Source organism: Gavia stellata, chromosome 1 (assembly GCF_030936135.1).
Source record: "Gavia stellata isolate bGavSte3 chromosome 1, bGavSte3.hap2, whole genome shotgun sequence".
Taxonomy (NCBI): Eukaryota; Metazoa; Chordata; class Aves; order Gaviiformes; family Gaviidae; genus Gavia; species Gavia stellata.
The window spans coordinates 57792662-57818033 of NC_082594.1; the positions used below are offsets into that span (position 1 = coordinate 57792662).

A 25372-nucleotide genomic window follows, 5' to 3' on the forward strand; every position below is an offset into this window, starting at 1 on the left:
ATATAATGCATTTTCTTTAGCTTGAAGTTCCAGGAAGTAAAAAATACCTAGAAAAAGGTTGAGAGATGACTTAATATCCTTCTTACCCTGCCATTGCTCATAACAGCCATTTGCCCAGGAAGCAGCTTGAGAACCTCCTGGCAGAACATCTGGTGGGTTTTAATTAAATCCAGTCCTATAGTGTTGTACTTCTTCTCAAAAGTATCATCATCCATTCCCTAAAGCAAAGGTAAAGCATGAGATGGTGGAATGATTCAGCAAAAATAAATTTTGTAACAGCTGAGGTAATCAAAGATTTTCTTCAAGTTATGTGGTAACCAGAAATCAAAGTAAAAGAACAACCTCAGTTTCAATGCAAGTACATGACTGTTGGTGTAAAGCCACGGTCTCCCAGCTAGCTCGTGGGCAGTTTTTACCCTTGGGCAACTGAGAATAATCATGAGAGGAAAGCTGAGCCTGGGGTTAAGCACTTTTTCCTACAATCCAGCACACAGCTGTACGAAAAACAACATTCTCTGTTAACAACTGAACTGTATTCTCACTTTGAGGAAAAAGTTATTAAAAAATCCATAATACTCCAAAAACCTAACAGTCATTTTAATGTGGTCATTGGATACAGCTTAAACATGTTTTGGGGAAGCGAACATCATCCAGTAAGACACATAACAAATCAATATTCAAAGTGGGAAAAAAATCCTGGAACTTTGCCATGCTTACAATGGCACTGTGCCTCACCTGTCAAAATTATCCTGCTGTATTAAACTCTACTGATATGTATTTCTTTAGAAATACACAGACCAAGCAAGTAGATTCAATCAGATACAATTAGTATAACAAAATAAATTAGTAACATGAATACACTGCTTAATTAGTCTTTCAAAATTTATTAGACAATAAGAGCATGACCCAAACCAGGTAATTAATTTTCCAATATGGTGCCAGAGAGTTCTCTTAGTCTTCCAAATCTTCCTATTTAAAAACACTACAATTTACAGCTCCTTCTGAAACCAAAACTGTAGTTTGCAGCTGTTATTTGATAACCAAACTCCACTCTACATGTAAACTTTGGAATCAGCAACATTTGTATTTTAAACCAATGAATTTTCATAGAAACACACCAGAAAATGTTGGCCAGAAGTATACAATGCTCGTTAACTTCAACTGCTTCAGCCTGTGCCTATTACTGCTCACAACGACAACAGCAAGATAAAACCAGTTACTTCTGAAGTCTTAATTCTTGACAAATTTTGTAATTTTAATTGAGCATTATTAAAAAAAACAATCAACAATTAAAAATTAAACTATTTTTGTCTCAATAATCCAGTATCTGTACTCTGTATTTTTCAGTATTCTCCTATTTTCTTCCTTTAAAGAAACTCTCTATTCTTCCATCACATAAAAGTTACTAAAATCCAGATCTGCTTCAGCAGACTGTATAAGGGAAACTGTATAAGGATTATAAACTTCATAGCACTTGGCCGAACACTGTTACTCTCAACATCTCCTTACAATAAAATGTATGTCAAATGAAAAAGAAAGTAGTCTAATTTAGTTTGCACTCACTGGGATGAGGAATTTAGCAATTTTAGTTCCAGCAGCAAGGGATTTTGCTGTCTCTTCCTTACTGAGTTTACTTAGGAAACTTTTTAAGTTGCTGTTGTTTTGGGTTAGAAAAGCAGTCAAAATTCCTTTTGCAATGGCTGTGTTATCTTCCTTTATTTTTGATGAAGGATTGTTCAAAATCCCAACTCGTGTATGACTGCTTGTTTTCTGCAAAGAAAAACACAGAATAATACACAACTTCACAGTTCCATCTGCCGTTACCCATTGTATTCATATCTGTTATAATTCTGTGAAACGCTCTTAAGTATTTAATTTTTTGCAGCTATTTGTCTTTAGAAACCATACATCAATGCCTAATTCAGAACTTCAACTAGGAGTAAAAATGTTATTAGTAAGGATTTACCTATTCCGTAATACATAAATAGAGGAATTTTTTTTCGGTGTAGAACAATGGCCTTTGAGCATTCTACAGAAGTGTATTTTTAACAAGGGACATGCACAAGTGTTCATTTACTGACTTCAGAACTGGTTTTGTAGATGTTTTTCTATTTTTCAAAAACTATCAAACTAAGCATAAAATAAATACAAGAAAATTTATCCACTTATCACTTTAATGTTAATCAGCAGGAAAGTCTTCCACTTGCTAAAATCAGTGATGCCACTTAAATTTAACTAGAGAGAGTAATGATCTAAGGTAGGATCAAACAGCATCACTAGCTGACAAAAAGGTAAATGGACTCTATTGCAGTACAGAATAGAAAAATAAGCAATGAAATCACCGGTATTCAACATGTTTAATCAGCAAACTTTAAATTGCAGCCCTTGAGAAGAGTTTTGTTAAAACACTTATTTGAAAAGCTTGAAAATGTGTACTTTAAACTGTTCCTGAGAAACATGGTCTCACTGGAAAGATGACAGGCAGCATACTAGGCTACATGAGGAGACACAGGGCAAGCCAATCAAGGGAAGTTCTTACTCTCCTCTACTCAGTACTTGTGAGGCTGCACTTGGACTGCTGTGCCTGGTTTTGGTCCCCCCAGTGCAGTAAGCATGTTGAGATGCTGAAGAGGCTTCAGCAAAGGGCTACCAAGATGGTCAGTGGCCTATGAGGAGGCATTGAAGAAGCTGGGCTTGCTCAGTCTGGCAAAGAGGCAGCTACGAAGAACCCTAATAGCAACCAACAACTATGGAAGAGGGAGTGAAAAATATGACAGGGCCAAACTCTTCCTGGTAGTGGCAAAGAGTATAACAAGGGGTAATGGTCACAAATTTTGGCCTGGCAGGAAGAACTACACTAGGAAGGCAGTGCAACACCAGAGCAAATTGTCAAGGGAGGGGACAGAGTCGCCTCCTCGGAGATTTTCAGGACTCCTTCAGACAAACCTACAGCTGACCTGATCTAATGATGCCAATAATCCTACTTTGAGTGGGAGGCTGAACTAGATGACCTCCAGAGATCTCTTCCAGCTAAGACATCTCTAGTTTCTTCAAATGAAGTAAAAATTTATTAGTAATTTTCAAAATATTATATAGTAGCTGGAATAGTTAAAAAGTGAGTTCCTTTCAGCCACTTTCCCTCCCAGATTCTTGCACGCTTTTCTTCCCATGCCGATGGCAAGTCATGTGCAAGAGATGTCTCTGCCAGTTCTGCACCTATCAGAAATTCTACTAGACCCTGACCCAACAGACAAAAGGGACTGGAAAGGATAAGAGAGTCTCCATACAAATCAACGGACTTTAAAAAAAACACTGTTTCTGTCTTTTTGTCATGAAACTTGGAAATCACTAGACCAAGCAGTATATAAGGTTTATCTAAATCAAATCTATGAATTAGAATGAAGATAACCAATTAAACCACAATTTCATAGAAGATCCAACAAACCTTATTTAGAACAGCTTTTTCTAATGTTTTTCCTAGATTCTGCTCACTAACACATGAGGACTTGCCCACACAGTTCTCACTTCCTAGTTGGGAGCTATAGCATATTTTCCCTGCTGAAAGGAGAGGGGGAAAACAAACTACAGAGGGAATACATCTGTCAAGCTTGGGTCACAGATCTAGCAGTCAGATAAATGAAATGTTTTTCTGTAACAAGGACTTGCACTGCATATTCCTCTTCAGAGTTTAAGCATCTTTTTAGGACATATTTGGTATCACAGGCTCCCTGCAACATACCAACTTTATAATTCCCTTAGAGTCGTTGCTGTTTCATTCCTGATTAGTAAATCTAGATGTTTTCCCAATTTCAGTCTAATTACTCTTCTAACCCCAGAACTGAGGGGTTTTTTGTCATTTATATTCATGTGACATTTACTTGTATAATTTAAATCTTATTATTAATACTGAAGAACTTAAAAATAAGCAAACTCATAAAATGTGGATGATCCTCCTAGCATATTAAAATACAAAAAAAAAATCTGTCTCAGAAACATACAATATGTGGAAAAATGGTCACTTCATGGCCACAGCTATGCCATACAATACAGAACACTGAATAATGGTTCACATCAACAAGCATTATCCTAACTTCCCTGGCCCAGGTAACATGCTAGGTTACCTCATGGGAGAAGGTCTGTAATTGGGAAGAAATTCACCCTTTTAATGCACAGTGTCATAGTTTGTCTCCTGCGTCAGGAGTCCATGAACCAAATGATCATTTACAGGCCCATAAGATGCCAGTGCTGCAGAAGAGTAAAGCAAAATGAAAGCACAGTCTTGTAAGTCTGCACCTGACCCACCAAAAAAAAAATATTGTTACACCTTTATTTAAGAGTATAATTTTTTGAATGTGCACAGTGTTGTTAAGATCATATTCATAGCAATTATTTCAACAAAAACTGCTAGAAACTCACCAGGTGTTTCAAAGCATTAGAAAGCAGTCGTCTCCCAGCTGGCTTATCAAAATCAGCAATAATCCAGATAGTAACAGCATATAATGCATCTTCATCTGAAAATTAAAGATAATCCTTCTTTACATGCTGGAGAATCTTCTCATGAGTAATGAATAATGAATTCATTCTGTTTGAGATTTTGAAGTTTATGTGTGTGTTTGACTGCTAACTTCAACTGTAGGACTAATCTTTACCACGTAAGAATCTTTTGCCCTCTGAACTGAAACAAAAATTATTAGGGGGTACTTCATCATGTTAATATAAGAGTCACTAAAATAGCTGATCTGTTGCTGTACCACTGAAACATGATGGCCCTAAATAATAAGTTAGCTCAAATTAAAAAAAAACTTTCTTTACCAAACGTTTCTTGTGAACATTTGATGGAGGCTGATCATATAGCCAGACATTAAAAGACTTACATAGTTACAAGAATGCATGAATCAGGCCATTCACTTTCCCCAGCAGCTAAGGATAGTCCTTCAACCAAAAGCAGAGTAAAATTTACCATATCTGGACACAAATGGGAATACACCAAATACAGCCCAAAGAAAGTAAACTATAGTATAGGTGTACACTTAGAAAATGTCCCTTTTTCCTGGTCTGTTACATCCTGGTTCTTTATTTTTCATAGAAGGGCAATGGTACATGAAAAATTCTGCAAAATTACCTGTAAAAGAATATCAGTCTACTCAGGTCTATCATATGTCCCCTAAAAGGTAATACATATAGACAGGAATTTTACAAGGTTCTGGTGAGATTCTAGGAAGAAGTTATGATTAAGTGTTGTTGGGGTCTAGAGAAACACACTGGGGACAGAGATTTGAAGTGTAGATTCCATCTTAAAGGTTATGGGTTTTACACAAGAGATCTGAAGCTTAGAAATGAGCCTACAGATTGAAAGCCAGTCATCATTTGACAATTAGCTGGAATGTCCCTGTGGTTGTAGACAGAGAATCAAATAGAGTCAAATAACTTTATTCTAAAGAAATGTAGTATAGGGCATTTCTTTCTGATAATGGAGTAAGCAAAAACTATGTTAATACCTCATAATAATTACTGACAGAATAGCACTTTGTTAACAGGATTATTCTGTCTCTTGATGGACTGATGTCAATGAGCAGCTGTTAACTGTCTACTCCTAGAACTTAACAAGATACAGACTATTGCAAAATTCCATGCAGTATTATGCCCTCACTGTTGTAATTATAATTTCTTCTAACTCCAAGGTAAAGTACTTGCGTATGCAATAAGAATATTTTACGTCACAAATATTTTAAATGTACAAAAAAGCGTGAGTTTTAGCAAGATAAAAATGTATAAATGAGTGATAATCCATCAGAATTTTTTTTCTTTTCTACAGAAAGACAAAGCTTCAGATATCAAAATTAAACAATCTAATTAAAGGAAAAATAGAGATACCAAATGCTAATAAATAAGAAATAGAACCAATTATTCCTTAAATTGTAGAAATGCGTAGTTTTGATACAGATATTACAAAGACCATACATTCTTCACTTGATAATGCTGCAACTAAGAGTCACTTGAAAACTGAATATACTCTCTTTAATATCCTCAAGTAAAACCATATTAGTATGAAAACTGAGTCTGTTTTTGAAGCTGCAAAAGTCTTGGAAAGTTTTTTAACTTCACATCTGTAAAACAAAAAACAACTAGCCACAACATTGATACCATTCCAAAACTACAAAATCTAAAATAACTATCTTGTTATGTTTATAATATTAGGATATGAGCCAGCTCCTGAAAGAAGATACTCGGATACTGGGAAATGTATTTAAATGGATCCTTGGGATACTTACTTGGGATATTTTACTGGCAAATTTCAACAATTTGTAATACCCATATATATATATATATCCCATATACAAAATTAATATACCCTTTTTTGTTAAATACTTCATGTTGTCTGAAATTACAGCACTTTTATCTTGTGAGTCCAAAAAGGAGAAAGTAGAGAAGTCTTCCACATCAAATGGAACTGCAAAACGTAAAACACAACATGTTAGACTTAAAATGGAACATCATAACAACAGCCAATCTGAGAAAAGTAGTTACCAGGTGTGGATCTGAAATATATGTATCTTCTTTCTCCTCCAAGAATAGTGGGGTTTATACGGGAAACTACATTGTGCTGATCCATAAGAAAATCCATTGCATTTATATGATCATTTAACAAACCCTGTAGTAAGAGAAAAGAAACTATAAAAGTACAGATTTAATCCAAGTCAAACAAAGACCAAGTATTTGTACAAAATCTTTCAACTGAGCTTAAAGCTTCTATATACACCAAGTTATGGACAATGGCAAGTCAAAAAAATGTATAAATAAATATCACAGAGACAATATTTCAAAATATCAGATACACATTTTTCAATGAACAACTTCAGTTTCTGGTTGAAAAATTCCATATGATTACTATATGCTTAGTTGATCCTTCAATCTTGTGTAATCTAAACACACAGTTTCAGAATCATGACCGCAAATTAATGTAACAACGTAATTTCAGTTGTCATATTATTAATTTCAAGCCATCTCATCATAAAGAATTTTTTATACAAACACGACTCAAACAATCCACTGCCAAATACTTCATCTTGTGTTCATTCGGAAATGTTAAACATACCATGAACACTGCTCTCTGGAAGAACCCGGTGGCATCAATAATCCTCTGAAGAATAACTGTCTCTAACTCTGCAGCATCCATCTCTTCTCTGTTAAAGGGCACGCCATTAAACAGAGCTTGAGGCAATGGACCCAGGCCAGTCTTTTTATAAAAGGTTGCTCCTGCCTGATCATATCAGAAATATCACAGGATTAAATAGACTGTGGCTGACGGTAGCAAAAAATGAAACTAATATCAAGAGACAATGAACTCTAATCTCCAAGCACTATTCACTGTCACACCTTCTCATGAGTAGCAGGGACAAAACAGGAAAAGTTTGGAAACCAAACAGGACACATGGGACTCATTTCTCAACTAGAATGACAAAAGAAATTATAGATCCATATGTGGTGTTTTAAACTTTCGCTTTATCATCTTGCTGAGGAACATTTTATTTTGCTTAATATTCTTAGCGAAAAATATTAAGCAAATAACATTGGAGAAGGACCTTGAGACTGTCATAGTTTGAGGTGGATTGACCTAGACCTTTTCCCCAAAGACAGCACCCCCAAACCCCTCAAAAGCCTTTATGTTCAGAAGCCAAGCCTTATTCAATAAGACAGCAGAACAGGCTACAAACTCCATGACAGTATCCATGTGTTCGTCTTTCTGCCACCTCACTGTCTCCTCCCTGATCTTCATCGCAGTCTCATAGTCCCTGCTCATACAGGGGGCTTCTTCTTGGAGGGTCTCCATCTATTTTTCTTCCCTTAATGTTCTCTGTGGGAAGCTTTCCTCCCCTAAGTGTATCCAACTATTTCCAGGGCAGATTCAAACTGCCCTTCCATACAAAGCCTCCATGCGACTCAATGAGGAACAAGCAGCATAAAGCAAACAGCACCTTTTTTCTGGCTGCCCAGATGCACCTTTTTAAAGGACCATAATACACATTATATAACAAATTTTAAAAGGAAATAAATAAAGTGGACAGCATGTGTCAGAAACACAAGATTATGTAGACGGCATGGCTGAAGACACATGAAGGAAAATGGTATTTTTATATGTATGCTAGCAGAAAATTGTCTACGTAATCAATTATAGATAAAAATATGTCTTCTCTATAACCTTTAAATCAAAATCTATAGCTGTCTTTCCCAAAGGAAATTATAACCAGAAAGCACAAATAAAGGAAACAGTGTTTCACCTAGAAGACAGGCTTCAGCTCCTCACCCAGAAGACACAGGTAAACAATTTCTGTAGCGCAAGAGAGACCCCTTGACATGCTTACTAGAAAAAAAAACTTGTGTGCCTGAAAGCAGCAGGCAATAGTAAATTTTACTAGTGAGAGTAGTAATACAGAAACACTTTCAACATTTCCGCTAATGCCTGAATGGTGTCTGAAGAAAAATTTAACTCAAAGATACTGTATTTCCGTGCTTTAACATTTAGCATTCTTTCAGCTTAGCAAATTCAATGAATTGTGTACCGCAATATTTGCTCTCAACATACCTTCCTCCCTTCATCGTATTCAGAATGAACACCTAGTATACTCTGAACATCAGCATGGGGGTATTTGCTTCTAAGAACATCTTTCACCTGATTTACTGTTAGAACATTTCCATCTTTCATTTCATGGTACATCTGTAAGAATTATAGGAGAAAGAAACAAGTAAAATTTAATAAATTTTCAATTATAATTTAATAAAACTATTAAAAGTCGATAAACAATATCATCTTTTTATAGTGCTGTAATCTGTATACTTTTATATTGCTTTTATTGCTATATTGCAGTTTTTATATTGCTTTAGTAATTACCACCATCTCACGTATGCACATTTTTTCATCAGAGCACTGTTCTGATTAAGCTGTTATTATACCTTTAGTCTAAATCTGAAATGGCAGAGTAAATACACTTATGTGAGCTGAATGTGAAAGGTTATTTCTCTCCACTGATTAGAGAAGGAATGTAAATTCCTACTATAAACTACCTAATCATGGGTAGTTACCTGAATCTATATGGGATGAATCCAAGCCTGAATTAGCCAGTGATACTTTTTCCTAGAGTGATAATTTTTCCTTACCAATACCATTTTATTTCACAGCATAAGATTTGATTACTTTCATCAAACATACAAAAGAAATTTGAAGTGAAAATTATTCAATCAATTTCTTTTCAAATGAGGAACAGTACATTTCTCTCTATAGCGCTGAATATCTCAAACCTGTATTTTATTCATTCTATTCTTGTTATCTTTTAATGATATTTATCATCCCCTCCTTTTTATATTATGAAATAAAGTAAACAGAGGAACACAACATTTTAAAAAGCACACTGTAAATCGATATTTTGTGATCTGGTCATGGATAATAGTCACGCATGCATGTCAGCTTCTAGCACTTGTGGATTTCTATTTCTCTTCCAAGGTATTCCTAGTTACTTCAATTCCTTTCATCTTAGGCTCTCTTGAGTTTGTCCATGACATTAGTTTCTAGGCACTGAACAGAATAATAGAAAACAAAAGTAAGAAAAAAGTGTTATGTATTAATTCCATATTGTCTGATATAATTTTGCCTGCAGAGTCTTCACATAGACTGCTCACTTTATTTCCATTCATCTCTTGTCTCTGAAATTCCTGTCTTTACACGAACCTGCAGTCTCTCGCACAGGAAACCTGGCTCATTCATTAAGCTGCAAGCCTGGAATATTTCTGTTTTCTACACCCATGAACAACTCAAACATGACCAAAAAAGAACTCACCTTACTCTGCTTCACTTTCTACACTAGAGAACAACCAAGAGTTTTTCAAACCTTATAGGATTGCCAAAGTGACATTAAAATGCCTGTACTCCAAGAGATACAGAACACAAAGGCAGGCACATCACATTAACACAAATAATACAGAATCATTTCTCACCAGAATATACTGAAAGCTCTAAGGTATGCATCTACCTTTTTACATTCTTGAAGAAAGCCTGTAGATGGGTAAACTGACAAGAACAACTTGGTTTCTAGACGAGAATAATATTTCTGCAAATCATTCTATAGCATATTAATGCTATACATGTTTTCAATACTTGGTTTCCATGTGAAGTAAATGCAAATGTATTGTGTTGCCACAAGGTAGCAACATCCTAACTCTACAGAAAAGTTAAAAAAAAAGAGGTAATTTGTTGTGAAAGAACTAACATTAATTATTGAGGTAAAGGCTTGAAAGGTGTCCGATTCCTCTGCAATGTAATTAAAAGTTCTCCAAAGAGCTATTCCAACATCTTCATTTCCATCAATTTCTTCTTTTGTACTTAAAATGAAAACAAATCCAATTCTATAAACAAACAAAAAGAGATCATACATTTTAAAACAATATCAGTTTCACACACATTCTAATACCAACAAAGAAGAACAAGATGCTTGCATTCAAGTAATCTGTTCAGCATGTAGGCACAAAAAGCTGACAGTAATTAAGATTTCTGGGAATCATTAGGATTTACTCACAGCCCTTTCTTTCCTTATCTGATGAAAGGTTATGTCATTTTTTACGTTCCTGCCATCATCTCTTAACCTTGAGTCTTTGTTTTAGTCTGAGCATAATCGGTCTTATTTTTCCTGAAATGGGTGTCTTGAGTAGCTGCATTTAGACATGCTGGGGTCTTGATGCCCTGTCATCAATACATGCCATTCTTACTAGCCCTTCTCTTGCCTTTTTTACCTTCGGGGGCTTCCCCACACTCCCATTGCCATTCATTCTCCATTCACAACAATTTCAACACAGCTACTACAATTCCCTACATTTCCATTAAATGAAAAAAGCCCTAGAAATATGAGGCTTGAGAGGAAAAAAACCTGAGAAATCTCTTAGTGGAGGTGGTATTTTGACACTGTTCTCACAAAAAAAACCCTGGATTGATCAGGCCATACTATCTACAGCATGAAGTGTAACAGAGATTTGGTGTTCTACAACAGCAGGGGAAATTCAAACCTAACAGCCACTTGTTTGTCTGTAGAAAACATTTTGATTAAATCAAGCACCATCATTTGCACGTGTAACTCATGAAGACGTCACTGAAAGGTTTGGCACACACTCCAGAAAGCTCAAAAGTCTGACACTGATGTGAAGATCCTGTTTCTCCAGGGAACAAATGCTTGGAGCAATGAGACAATCTGGTCAAACAGACTGCAAATAGTGGCACAATGACTAAAGCACAGTCTTTCACAGACTGAAGACTCAGGAGAGTTAACACTGAAGATATTTGAAGTTATATACCTTGCTGAGAACACATAAGAATCCTTCTGGTCTCTACTACACTACTTGAAAGGACTTCTGATCATTACAGTCAGTTCCACCTTAGCTGGTTCAGGAAAAGGACAAGAAAGATCCTTCCGTCGAGGATCTTTGGGACCAGCAAATTGACCTGGACCAAAAAAACAGTAGGCCAGTTTCTAACAGTGAAAGGAAGGAAAAAGAGTAGACAAGCTCCATCTTGCATGCCATGTCACAAGCAATAGCTAAGAAGGAGCAAGAGTACGAAAGTGTCAAAGGAAAATTTTCCAGTCGCAAGTGACAGAGCATGTGTACACCCATAGCTAGAACATACAGATTCCCAAGAGGAGAAATATATGCCTGTTCATGAACACGGTTGCCTGCATTAAGAGATGAAGACTAGAAAGGTGGATTCTGCCAGTCACCTGGAATTTTGAGAGTGCAAAGCCATCAGAACTCTTCTAAGGATTTCCAAGCCTTCCCCTGTCCGGTATCAATAAGTTTTCTTAGAAGAACAGATACCCTCCCCTCCACCCCTGCACTTCAACATTAAGCCTGCTTGTATAATGGGAGAGAGGAATGGTAAGAAGATGGCCAAACCCAGATATTTTTATGAATCAGAAATGGAGATTTTATGTGAATACTTTGCTGTTGCAGCAGTTCAGGGATCAACTTCACATAGTTTTCTAGAACACATCCTTGAATCATCCTGAATATGTGCAGCTAATGCTATTCATGCTAGGTCTGCAGCAAAATCCTCTACCATTAGCTGTCACTTCTCCCAAGACAAACCCAACAGTGAACAAAAAAGCCGCTCCATGAAAAATCCCTACAGAAGCAGCTATTCAACTTTGTTCTCCTCTACATTTACTTTCTAGCAAACCTACAGGTAGGGATGTCTCCAGCTGCCAAACTGCAACCCAAGCCACTTAATAATGTGCTAACTGGCTTCCACAATTGCAGCCATCTATGAAATACAGCTGTATAAGCTGCTGCCTATTCCTGATGACACACATGACAGCAATAGAAAATGTTCTACACGCTACAGTCAGTTGAAAGCTGGAAAATTACGCCAACTATCAAAAAGAGGTGAATTGTGAGACAGAACAAGGGAATCACAGACTTTCTAAAGGAGTATCACAGAGACTCAAAGCTGGCTTCTGCTATACAGAACACTGTGCATCTTGCAAATATTTCCACAAAGCGTACTGCTCCATCACAGCTGCTACAAGACCATGGGAGACCTACTGATCTCATGATACATGAGAGCTACTACCACATGACAATCTGCAATGCTGAGCCCATGTTTCAGAAGACCTTCATATTTACAAGCGATAATTCAATGAGTTGATTTAGGAAGTCAGCTTTTCATTTGGACAGCCGTTTCACATTAGATATTTTAAAACTATTAAAACAAAATCTGTCATATCAGTATAAAATTGTATATAGACAGATGTTCAGGACATAATCAGGTGTGCATCAGATCAAAGGACAGAGGAAGGTAAGAAATATAGCAAGTTTTCTAAAAATATATAAATGATAACTAATGCATAGAGATGCACCATGTTCTACAATTAATTGCTTCTCACATTTTTTACATCTCTCATTATTGTAAATAACTTGTCCTGAAGTCTTGTGTCATCTAGGTGCCATAGGAACAGTCAGCAAAGCAAAATATTATACGACAGTATAGACCCCATGGCTTGTCCACATCTTGAATACTGTGTACATGGCTGTTGCTCTCATCTCAGAGAAGTTATATTAAAACTAAGTTCAGAGAAGGACAACTCAAAACAAAACAATCTTTGGAACAGCTTCCAGGCAAGGAATAACTAGTAACCTAGGGAAAGTAACTACTGTGGTCGAATATGGCAGAGCTTTATAAAATCATGACTGGCATCTAGAGAGCAGGAGGGACTGCTTAGTCTCTCTCCCAATTATAAGAGCTACAGAGACAGTAAATGAAGCTATTGGAAGTCTGGCTCAAAACAAATGAAGCAGTTCTTCATACACCACATAGTTCAACTGTGAAAACACCTGGAAGAGGATACTGTGGGTGCTAAAACTTTACATGAATTTAAGGGGAAAACAGAAAAGTTTAATGAAGAGAAACCCAGTGAGGGTTTCTAAATCTTTAGAAACTACATGTGTGTCTGGAGTTCTTTGATTTCCAAATGCAAAGGCCAGGAAAATACTCAGGCAAAGTACCTGGTTGCCCTGTTTTTTTTATTGTACCTAAGCAGCTCCTTGTGGCTTGTTGCAGACTGACCTAAATGGACCTTTAGTCTGACCTAGTTTGGCTGCTCTTATGCTGCTATGTATCAGAAAAGGCAAATTAGGTTCTAGGCTACATTCTCCTCAAGGACTGATGCAGTATTGTCTCCCAGGTAGTGACAACAGTGACAAAATGCACAGATAACTAATACTTGTCCTCCATTATTTTTTTGTCATAGAATGGTAAAAAACAGAAGAAAAAACAAAACAATGATCAGAACAAGTAAAATTTTAAAGGAAAATGAAAAAACAGTAATTTATTGAGGAAACAAAAGCCATTTCACAGGAAGATTTTAAATATTTAACATGGAATTCATCTTGCTGAACCTTGGATCTAGTTTGGACACCCTTATCTTCTTTTATAAGCTGTGGAAATACACAGGCATTTCTGAGAGCAATCCATTTTTTCTTAAAGTAGGCATCTCTGATCAACCAGATTCTTCCTCACAAATGATGACTAGTTCAAACTCAGACAACTAATTTTTAGAAATTCAAAATTTGGCTAGGATAATCTTGCTTTGGTCTAAGTATTCATACGAAACCAAAATTAGGTAAAGCAACCTCAATTGAAAGAACTAAACTCAAAAATGCCCTTAACTCATGTTTAACTTACAGAATATTTTGCTTAGAACACAACTTCACATGGGCATCCAGTGGGACTATTTGACAAGATAATTTTTATCAGACTTTCGCAGTTCATCTTCCGCACACTCATGTATGTTATCCCTTGCAACCTATTTGCTTAAGAACACTTAATGCCCGAGTAAGCTTAACACAAGTGGGTAACCAATGTGTCTTATTAGAATGTTGTTGCATTGGACTTCATTTGAGTTCACATCTTTGCCTAGCAGAATAGAAGATGAAGAAGAAAAAAGGAAAGCGACCTTCTTTTAAGACTTGTCCTAAGACTTTCAGGTTTCCTTACCTAAGTGGTACATTATGATGATAGAATAATTCTGCCAGCTTCATATAATCACCTGTGTCTTCTTGGACAGGATCAACAAAAAGTACCTAAGAAAATATATTATACAGCCAATATTTATTCCTGATATCAGTTGGGTTTTTTTCCAGACATAAAATCTAAGATAAAAACAAAAATTTCCAAAGGAGCTGTGTGCCCCAACTGTTTTCAATTTCCTAGTTCATTCATTGTAAGAAGACATTAAGAAGATAAATGAAGATAACCTCAGAATTAATGAATTTGGACCAAATACTGAAAACAGGATTTAACCATCTATTGAACTTCAAACCAAGTGATATCACTACCCACCTTTGAAAGACTCTGTGCCAATACTTTGTTTTTATTAATGAACTTGATATTTAATTTAAAAGGATCTAATGCTGATTTTTCTACTACTTCTTTCAACTAACTCTTCTGTTGTGAATACCAAACTAAAAAAAATAAACAGAATATATTGATTTAAAACTTTAATTAAGAAATGGAGCATTGGGAAAGGATTCTTCCTTCCTATCTCACATATCTTTGTATTCACTCTTTCACTTATTGTAGCCTGAAGTGTAAAATCAGATCTTTCAGGCATGCACAGAATCTAAAACTGAGATCTGTTTGCATAGGTAGATTATTCTTGTGCAGATTTAATTATGACATTGGTACCTTACTTGTTAAGCTTTGCACTGCAACTCCCCTTAGAATTTATCATAATTTTGCTAGACTAGCTGAAATGCAGCAGAAAAATTTTAAACACTCCCTCCCCCTCAGATTACAGTTAGATGATATATTGTAGATTTCTATAATATAGCTGTTCTATGCATCTATGCCAATGTTTAACTTTGAATACATAATACAACCTAATCTACTTCATATTACACACATCTTATGCTTCATTATAAACATGCATTTTTCGGTTACATATTGCTTGTATTTTGGTTGTCTTTTTGTATACTGAACTTCATGTCACTTGGAGTGACTACATCAGTGGACAAGGGAAGAACTACGGATGTCATCTATCTGGACTTCTATAAGGCCTTTGACACGGTCCCCCACAATACCCTTCTCTCTAAATTGGAGAGAGATGGGTTTGATGGATGGACTGTTCGGTGGATAAGGAATTGGCTGGATGGTCACATCCAGAGAGTAGTGGTCAATGACTCAATTACTGGATGGAGGTCAGTGATGAGTCGTGTCCCTTAAGGGTCTGTATTGGGACCAGTATTAATATTTTCATCAATGACATAGACAGTGGGATCAAGTGCATCCTCAGCAAGTTTGCAGATGACGCTAAGCTGAGTGGTGCGGTTGACACGCCTGAGGGACAGGATGCCATTCAGAGGGACCTGGACAAGCTTGAGAAGTGGGCCCATGTAAACCTCATGAGGTTCAACAAGGTCAAGTGCAAGGTCCTGCACCTGGGTCAGGGCAACCCCTGGTATCAATACAGGCTGAGGGATGAAGGGATTGAGAGCAGCCCTGTGGAGAAGGACTTGGGGGTACTGGTGGACGAAAAGCTGGACATGTGCTGGCAACGTGTGCTCACAGCCCAGAAAGCCAACCGTATCCTGGCTGCATAAAAAGAAACGTGTCCAGCAGATTGAGGGAGGTGATTCTGCCCCTCTACTCTGCTCTGGTGAGACCCCACCTGGAGTACCGCATCCAGCTCTGGAGTCCTCAGTATGGGAAAGATATGGACCTGTTGGTGCAAGTCCAGAGAAGGGCCACAAAAACAATCAGAGGGCTGGAATACCTCTCCTATGAGGAAAGGCTGAGAGAATTGGAGTTGTTTAGCATGGAGAAGAGAAGGCTCCAGGGAAACCCCATTGCAGCCTTTCAAATACTTAAAGTAGGCTTATAAGAAAGACAGAGAGAGGCTTTCTACCAGTAGTAGTGACATTGTAGTGACAGAACAAGAGGTAACAGTTTTAAACTAAAACAGGGTAGATTTAGATTGGATATGAAGAAATGAGGGTGGTGAGACACCACAGGTGTCACAGGGGAACAGGTCGCCCAGGGAAGTTGTGGATGGCCCATCATTGGAAGTGTTCAAGGTCAGGTTGGACAGGGCTTTGAGCAACCTGATCTAGTTGAGGATGTCCCTGCTCATTGCAGGAGGGTTGGACTAGATGACCTTTAAAGGTCCCTTCCAAACAAAACCATTCTATGACTCTGATTCGTACAATTACCTTTTATAATTTAAATTTCAATTTAAATCAACAATAGCTGTCTCCTTAACTTACTAAATGATACAGAATGCTATGTACAGAGGAAAATTAGGCTACAAGACATTCATAACTAGTATGCTTTAACTTAAATCTTTTTGTACCTCAGTTCACCATCTCTAAAACAAGGACAGTTACCATTACCTTCTCTCAGTAGTGTACTATAAAGAAAATTCATTGATATTAGGGAATTATCTGTATGTAGCATGGAAAGGAACAGAAAAGCTCCTGAGAAAATTGCGCCCAAATCCACTTCTGGAAATCAGATTAATAATCACATATGACTCAACAGACAAAAAAAAATTTTACTACTATTAGTAGACCCACATAGAAAACATGAAATTCTAACCTATCTTGACAATGAATACAGCTTGTGCGTTTCTCAATAAATTGTTTGTCCACATATTAATACATACACTATGCAAAAAAATTAAGTTCTCCAAACTTACCAAATTATATAAATTGCGTCTAATCTGCTGTATAACTCCAGGAAACGCAGGTTTTAGCAGTTCCTGATAGCTTGCAGGCCATGTGCTATAGCTGTGATCCTGTTCTATATTATTAAACCACTAAAACAAAAAAGGCAGCCTTTTAAAAAACACACATTAAACATTGAGTAAAATATGTATGTATAAATAAAGATATTTTAAAACATATGTAAAGCCTGGAAAGAGTAAAATGTTTTATCTCGTTTTTGAAATAGTAACAGAAAATAGCTTCTAAAATTAATATTTTTTTTCTTTTAAATCAAACTGCTCAGGGTTTTTATTTGCAGTACATAATAAAACTAAAAATAAATGGAAAAGGAAAAAAGACCATTTGTACTCTGTATCAGGATGCGAATAAAACCATTTTTTCAAGTGTGGAACCTACTGTCACAATACAAAGGTCATAACAACGTATCACACAGATATGTGTGTAACAGAGCATAACTGTCTTTAAGACAAAATACAATACTTATCTATAACCTGCAGCAGCATTTTAGATATATCAAAATAACTAATTGATATATGGCCAATTTGTTCTTCTACTGTTTTCTGTGCAAGCCTGTCTATACTTGGCAAACAGAAGATTGAAATATGGTTCTTTCAGGTGAAGGAAATTGGTATTTAATGCCTTTTCCACTGGCATATAACCTTTGTAATGAAGACTGTATAAGTTTTGAAGAAGGGAAAAAGGTAGAGTCATTGGACAATGAGAAAAAAAATATTTAAGTTGACCACTTATCATACCTGTAAAGTCTTGCATAATACAAAGATATTACATAGCTAGATTAATTGCTGTGAAGTCAAATTCCATAGCTATGAGTGTGCAACTACTCTTAGATACATTCCTCTTTTCTCCTAAACATCCTACATCTTAAAATTTTATAAGGTATAGGTTAGAGAAAATTACTCCTAAAATATATTGAAGAGATATCACCCTCCAAAACATCTAAAACTGCTTATCGATATATGGTCTTATGCCTAGTATTTCAATTACACTACAAAAAAAAGATAGACTGTCTCATATACAGCATTATCAAGTATGTCATATTTAAATAAATAATTGTTTAATTACTTACTATTATTGAAGAGTGCCGAATATCTAGTGCATAACTGTCATCTGTAGGATGTATATGCAACCTCATAAATTTACTCAGGATCTCCTCTTTGATTCCAAGTTCATGAAGGCCATGCATCGCTTTTCCTTCCAGTTTAAGAGTCTCTAAGATACTTTTTCAGGAAGACAAAATGCATAGTGACTACATAGAACTCTTGTCATGACATAAAAAGAAAAAGTATTTCAAAGACTATTAATGTGCAGATTATTTTTAGTGTTAAATAAATTATTCTCCTGCAGTCAAATGTTTAAAACAAAAAAATCAATAACACTATATGTCTCCAACTTATTTCAAAACAGAATTATAACAGATTATATAACTCTCTTGTTCAGTCACATTTATTTTATATGAAGGGATTTCATCCATCTTTAGTAAGACGTGGCAGGATGGCAGAGTGGAAGGTTGCTTGCTGCCTTATCCTGGCTGAGGCAGAAACCCAAGCGGAGGGGTACCCTAAGAGGACGCTTTCAAGCGTGTAGAGAAGCAGGCAGCAAGTGATGGAGACACAGATGAGCTCTAGCCAAGCCCTGAAAACAGCACGGAGGAAACACATAGCTACACCTCTAGAAGACAACTCTCCCAGAAGACCCAATAGGACTCTGGAACATTTGTTGTAATCCGAAAAGTCAATAGCAGAATTAAAACAAACCTGAAGTACTCATCAGCAGAACACAGCAGGCAAGATTTTACAAATGCCTTTATCTTGCTTCATTTTGAGTTTTCTCTATTCTGAAAGATTTCTTGTAAAATATATTGAAATTAAACCTAGCACTAGCATTAAAAAGCATTATTAATATTTGCAACATTACCAAAGAAGATGCAAGTGACTCCATCTCAAAATTCTGTCTGAGAAAAAAATTAAGTAAAAATTGCAAGCATAAATGCTAAAACCAAGAAAGTTTAAGAATCTCCATGGAGGAGAAAAGAAGACATTTTGAGTTGAAAAATAGAAAATAAAAAATTGTAGACTCTGACAAATCATAGGAACATGCAAAAACCTCAGCCTTAGCATCAGTAGATTTACTGACAGATCGCTGGTCACCATTTTGAAGTAGACAAGTCTGTCCTGCTGTTGACAACATACAGAAGAATGCAAGGGAAAATATTTACAGTTTATAAGCACTTGCATAAAAGAGGCAAGTCACATCGAAAATAATTATACTGTAATCACACAAACTGGAAAAGTATTTCTTATACCAAAAGGCATATTTAGTTATATTAGCATATCAGCATTAGGCATATTAGTTCTGCATTAACAGAACTAATTATAAAAGGTGGCCAGACAGACTCACAAGCATGCCAAAAATAACCCAAGGTGTTGTGTATCTCAATTTAATGCCTGCAAGTTTTTTGTAATTTAAGAAATAGGGATGTGAAAGCACTTAACTTACTTTTTATAAAGTGCTTTTCCCACGTTTTTATACATACATGTTGGATTCCTTCCATTTCCGAATTAATTTTACATGGTGTGTTGTAAAATTGTAAGCAAATTAGAAAACTTATTCCAAGAGAAAATGCTGTTTTCAACTACCTATGCAATGTTCATATTCAAAGCAAAACCACTGTAAACCAGTATTCCCTCTACTGGAGCACTTCCTGGCTCCCAAAATGCAACAAATGAGACTATCACCATGAGCTCACCTTCTCCAGTATTATTAGTAATTCTGTAATCTTCAAACAAAATGTACCATCTTACCTAAAAGGATCATAAAAATCCAGGTCAATATGAAGGCCATTTAGAAATAAACGTGTTTCTCCAGGTTGGATTCCAAGGGTTTCATGAAAATGCTAAAATGTAAAATATACTGCTCACTTATTAGGTATATGTCAACACTAACAAACATATATATATAAAAAGAAAAAAAGCACAAACATTTAAGTAATTCTACAAAACAGAAACATCAAGTCTCCTCCACATGGTTTCTTCTTTTAGCTGAGTGTTGTTGGTAAAAATACTGAAAACATACTTTTTATGAGTGCTATTTAACACACTTTCATGTACAAATACAAATGAAAATAGCTGATAATTCTGCCCCAAACAACTTACAGTGTCCCTGCCTGTACAAGGTAGAGACAAGGACACGCTCCCAGTGTCTGCCAACAGAAAGTGAAAATACACACACACAGAGAAATATGGCTTGTAAGTTTTTGAAAAATTACTTCTACAGATCCATTCAACAAAGGGAGACCTTATATGTGTCCTTCAGACCTCCACTTGAAACTAGCTTTCTCAATAGCTTACCATCTTTCACAATTCCAAAAAATGTGTAGTCGTAATTGTTAGGGGGGTTTAGGAAAGACAGGCTAGAAACATGCAATCTCATCTAACAAAGGGACCTTGGAAAAAAAACATAGATCAGAAAGGGATAGCATAGCATAGCATATCCTTGCTTTGCAAAGAAGAAAAAAATCCACAATAAATGAATACAAGAGGAAGGGCGTATTTAGGGAGTAAAGTATGCCTTATCATTTTATTTCAGAGTGCTGTGAGGCACCACACTGTTCAATCTATGGTGGCTGTAGCAAGATAAGTAACAGGAGCAACAGCAGTAGTTTATTCCAACTCACCCCATGAGAAGCAGTAAGATTTCCAGATCTGTCTTAATTCCCAACAGAGGAATGGAAAGCACGAAAAATATGCAGAAAAAAGCCAGCCAAGAAAGATATATTTTTTTCCCATTTAGCTCCCACTTGCTGAACAAAATAAGTGTGACCAAAAAATGCACTTTGAACAAAAGCACACTTAGAGCAAGCAACCCAGGCTGTGTATATTACTCCACTTATAAGCCTGTCACTGAACAAATGAGAGAGAAAACAGGAAAACATTGAAAGTGGTATTATTTCTTTCAAGTAGTATGGTTACTTTCACACAGTTAAGTGTAAGTAAACTCCAGGCTAACTGGTTTGTGGCATTACAAGTGCAACCCCACATATATGAGACAACAGTTTACATGAAACTCCTTGTAATCACAACATATGCACACATTACTCAGCATTCATTGAAAAAGTACCATATTCCTTAGTATATATAAACATTTTCACAACTCAAAGCAGAATGAAATTATGTAATGGCACCAGCATATGAAAGGCAGGGCTCTCCATGAAAGAAAAATGCAGCTGTGGTAAGCCTGAGCCTAACACAAAAAGCATTTTTATGAAAGTCCAAAACCTGTCCTTGACCTTGAAAAATTTTGATATTTGTAAATTTAATTTATTCTAATGGTGTAACCTGAGCTTTGTAGTGCTTTCATTGTTTTTTTAATGTAGATTTACAGAAGAGTAATATAATTACTTATGCTTGTTATAAAGTATCTAAATACATATATTCAAACTCAGATATAATGTGAAGAGTATTGTGGATTTGGGAGGGGCTGCATTCCAGTAATGCTAAGAAATAACCAGAAAGACTTTTTTTTTCTTTAATTTAGTTAGTTAGTATTTTTCATGAATATTTTAGTAGGCACCTAAAAAATGGATGTCTGTGGGCTTTCAAAAACGAGGAGCATAAATGCATGACAGTAAGTTTCCTGTGATCAGATAAGGAAAAAAAGAAAGAGATAATTTAATTACTTTCCTAATTTATAAAAGTCACTTTATTCCCAATCATATAGTCATATAAACTACAAAAATTGTTTTTCTGTATGTCCCAAAACTTGGTACAGAAGAGGAAGGACTTCTATCTTCTTTACAACTAACTGCTGCTTTGGATTACGCTGGCCCAAGCGCAGGACTTCATATTTATCTTTGTTAAACCCCATAGAACCATTAAAACTAAACCTAGAAGTAGCAGCTGGTGTCTGACATTTACATTTTTCCTACCACAGCTTCACACAGAATTACACGCCCTCCCAAGGTCTCACTCTACACATCCCTTCTAAGCAGCCAAAATTCATAGATGCCTGACAATGCCAAGTGCCCTTGCAGCAGGTGAAATATCTGATCATTTTACCTACGCAGAGTTTGATCCTGAGACACAACCAAAACAGGCAGACGGGACAAAATTAAACAGCCAGGCACACAATGATGAGACTCCTTTGCACCAGGCAAAGAAGCACCCAAAGTCCTGGGTATACCTGGAATTTTTCTGTAGTTAGCAAATCCAGCTTGGATTACAGTTTTAATACCAGCGTTGTGCCCTGAAGTACTGTGACTGCAGAAGAATCCCCCTTAATGGCACTGTACTCAAGGAGCGAACAATAAATGCAAGGAGGATTGCAGTCTCAGGAAATCTTACCAGCATCCTTCAGGGCTCTTGCGCAGATCTTGTGAGATCAGCTAGAACAGGCCCTCTCCTGAAATTAGCATTTAGGATAAGAGATCTCTTACCACTACTGAAAGCTTAGTGGTCATTCCTATAAGCCCAAATACTCATGTAAACACAGATACTGAGAAGAACTGCAACTGGCTGATGTAGGTCATAAAAATCCTAATACTAACTAAAATGAATGTAAGAATAATGAAAAAGATTTAGCCACTGGGTATTGAAATCGGAATCTAGAAGTTTTTCAAATCCTTCAGTACTGCAGTAGGAAAAGAACTGACCTGAATCAGAGCTGAGACTCGTTATACAATTTTGATGCCAGGCATTTGATTGTTCAGAAAAGCATCCATTTGCTGTAACAACTTTGATGGAAGAAGTATTTCGGCATCCAAGACTAGAATTTAACGCTGATAATACTCAGAGTATTTTCTTGCTAAACTGTCAGCAAATTATTGCACTGGAAGTTGTGAGTTGTGTTTAATGAGATTTTATTTTTTCTTTTATCTATAGCAGTTCTTTGTCTATTTCTTAGTTAGGTATCAATTCATTACACCTAAATCATCACATGCCTTTCAACTTTTAATACCTTTATTTCCTCCCATTGCATTTCCTATTCAACTTTCATTATCTTGAGAGGGAATCATCCAGTTACACACAGCATGAGATCATATCTCTCCTGCTGCTAGATGGATGTACTGCAGTTCAAGAATGCACATGCCAATTTATTGTGCTCTAGCAGCAGCATTCAGGAAGTTTCCCTACTTTTATTCAACATATTTTAGCTTTTAGCTGTCTAAAGGCCTGTAGCCTTTAGACTACAGGTAGGATGTAGCACGAAATTTAAGCTTAGTGTGATAGGTGCCTAAGATCCTCTTATAGTTAATGTATTTAACAGTCATGGAATCATAGGAGTGATTCAGCTGGCCAACCACATAGATATCCAATGTCATTTCTTTCAGGATAAGACATCTTGGACCGGAAAGTACAGATCAGACAGAAGGGAATGGATGTCCCAGTGGACACATCTGTCAGACCTGTGTGGCTATCTTGGATAGCCTGCAGCATCTCAGATGACATCAGAAGTTCAGGTTTAGGCAACTCAGTCATGCCCCACAAAACAACCACTGAGTGAGCAAAATTGTTTTTGATGTCCATTGACTACCTACTCATGGTCGTAACAGGAGTTTAGATACCATACAGATGTGCCTAAATGTAGATATCTTAACTTCAAATCAAATCTTAGTTACTCTTCCTAATCCTTATATTTAGTAATAATAGCCATTTTAATTCCTGATATACCTTGACTTTTTTTGCATTTTGGGGTAGAGGACTAGTTTTTGATTAAGCAGCTGTTTCTGGTTTTTGTGTTAACAGAGCTGCAATTTGAGAAAGACATTGTAAAGACTTCATCAAGAAACAAGGAAAGTCCTGATACCAACACTCATATCTGGAGAAACTATGATCATCAGGTCTTTGTTTTGCTTTATCCTGACTATAACCCTAACAACAGAGATATGCATTTTCCTATATCTCAGCTGTATACAGAAAGCAATGAAGCAGGGTGCAGATATCAATTTGGTCCCTTGAGCAAAAACTATGGGACTTGTCACTAGTGCAAGAAACAAGAGGCCTGCATAAAGTTGAGCCCACTCTAAGATCTCTGTGAAAACTCACAAATCAAACATGCAGCCTGCACACAAGAAAGCTGAAGGGCTCAAGAAGGTGAACTGCTGGGACATGTGAAATGTATTCTCAGTCGACCAGTCCCACTCCCAATCACCTAAGGACAAAAAAAGCCCTATACAGTTGTTTGTATAACCGTTTACAAGGACGTAACACTTGAGCCTGTCACTATTTGAGCAGGAAATACTCAAGACTGGAAAGCCTTACATTAGTTTTGCATGGCAGAAAGCTCTAACACATTTATGTGAAATTTTTGCTACAAGGGGGATTACAAGCTCTTTATGAGAAGGCTGCATCAGTGCAACAGGGACGTTGTTCACTTCCACTGTTTTGGAAGGTGGAAGAAACTGGAAAGGCATTCCCCTGGAGATACTAGTCTTGGCAAGGCAAGCGGAAAAGGCCTGAAGGGATACAAAGCAAAATGATACATGCAAGTGTTAAAAAAGAACAGGAGTGCCATAAGTAAGAAATAAATCCCTTTCACTCCAGCGGTTGGTTAGTCTTAACACCATATGAAAAGATATGTTCTGAAGATCAAGATTAAGGACAGTGCTATGGATGGCATTTCATGTGACCAGTCCTAAAAGCATGGTGGATAACATTTAATTTTAACACTCAACTTGAAAGAAAGAAGTCCCAACTCTGAACTGAGACAGAAAATACAATCGATGTCATGAACTCGACAAACACAAAGTAGCATCTCAGGATAAATCTCAGATCAGTCAAAATCACATGAAAAAAATCCTCATGTGATACAAGGCACAAAAGATGCAGTGCATCAAATGATGAAAACAAAACCATCACCTACCATAGACTATGTTCAAAATACCTTGCAGAACAGTTGCATGCATGATTCTGAGAGTGTGGAAAGCTCAAAGCTAGCATGTGCTGACCATAATACAAGCAGCAGGCCTAGATTCAACACCAAAGCTCTAGAAAAATTAACTGATACCTATTTTGCTTTCACAGCACACAATTTATGACTGAACACAACACTCTAAAAATTGTTTGTCCTTGCCTAATTCTGTAAAATCAAAAGAAGG

At 36.5% G+C, this 25372-nt stretch overlaps 1 protein-coding gene across 1 annotated transcript in view; it reads right to left on the reverse strand.

The window, feature by feature from the left end:
- The window catches only part of UGGT2 (UDP-glucose glycoprotein glucosyltransferase 2), an 81434-nt gene that overhangs the window by 37062 nt on the left and 19000 nt on the right, over nucleotides 1–25372 (reverse strand). Inside the window, exons 9-21 of the mRNA XM_059835649.1 lie at nucleotides 20082–20173; nucleotides 18347–18497; nucleotides 17232–17351; nucleotides 14534–14619; nucleotides 10263–10398; nucleotides 8585–8716; nucleotides 7097–7261; nucleotides 6529–6652; nucleotides 6353–6451; nucleotides 5962–5979; nucleotides 4417–4511; nucleotides 1564–1770; nucleotides 87–218 (exon numbers count right to left, since the gene is read on the reverse strand). Coding sequence (XP_059691632.1) covers nucleotides 87–218; nucleotides 1564–1770; nucleotides 4417–4511; nucleotides 5962–5979; nucleotides 6353–6451; nucleotides 6529–6652; nucleotides 7097–7261; nucleotides 8585–8716; nucleotides 10263–10398; nucleotides 14534–14619; nucleotides 17232–17351; nucleotides 18347–18497; nucleotides 20082–20173 — 1557 coding nt within the window. The remainder of the gene's footprint in view (nucleotides 1–86; nucleotides 219–1563; nucleotides 1771–4416; nucleotides 4512–5961; nucleotides 5980–6352; nucleotides 6452–6528; nucleotides 6653–7096; nucleotides 7262–8584; nucleotides 8717–10262; nucleotides 10399–14533; nucleotides 14620–17231; nucleotides 17352–18346; nucleotides 18498–20081; nucleotides 20174–25372) is intronic.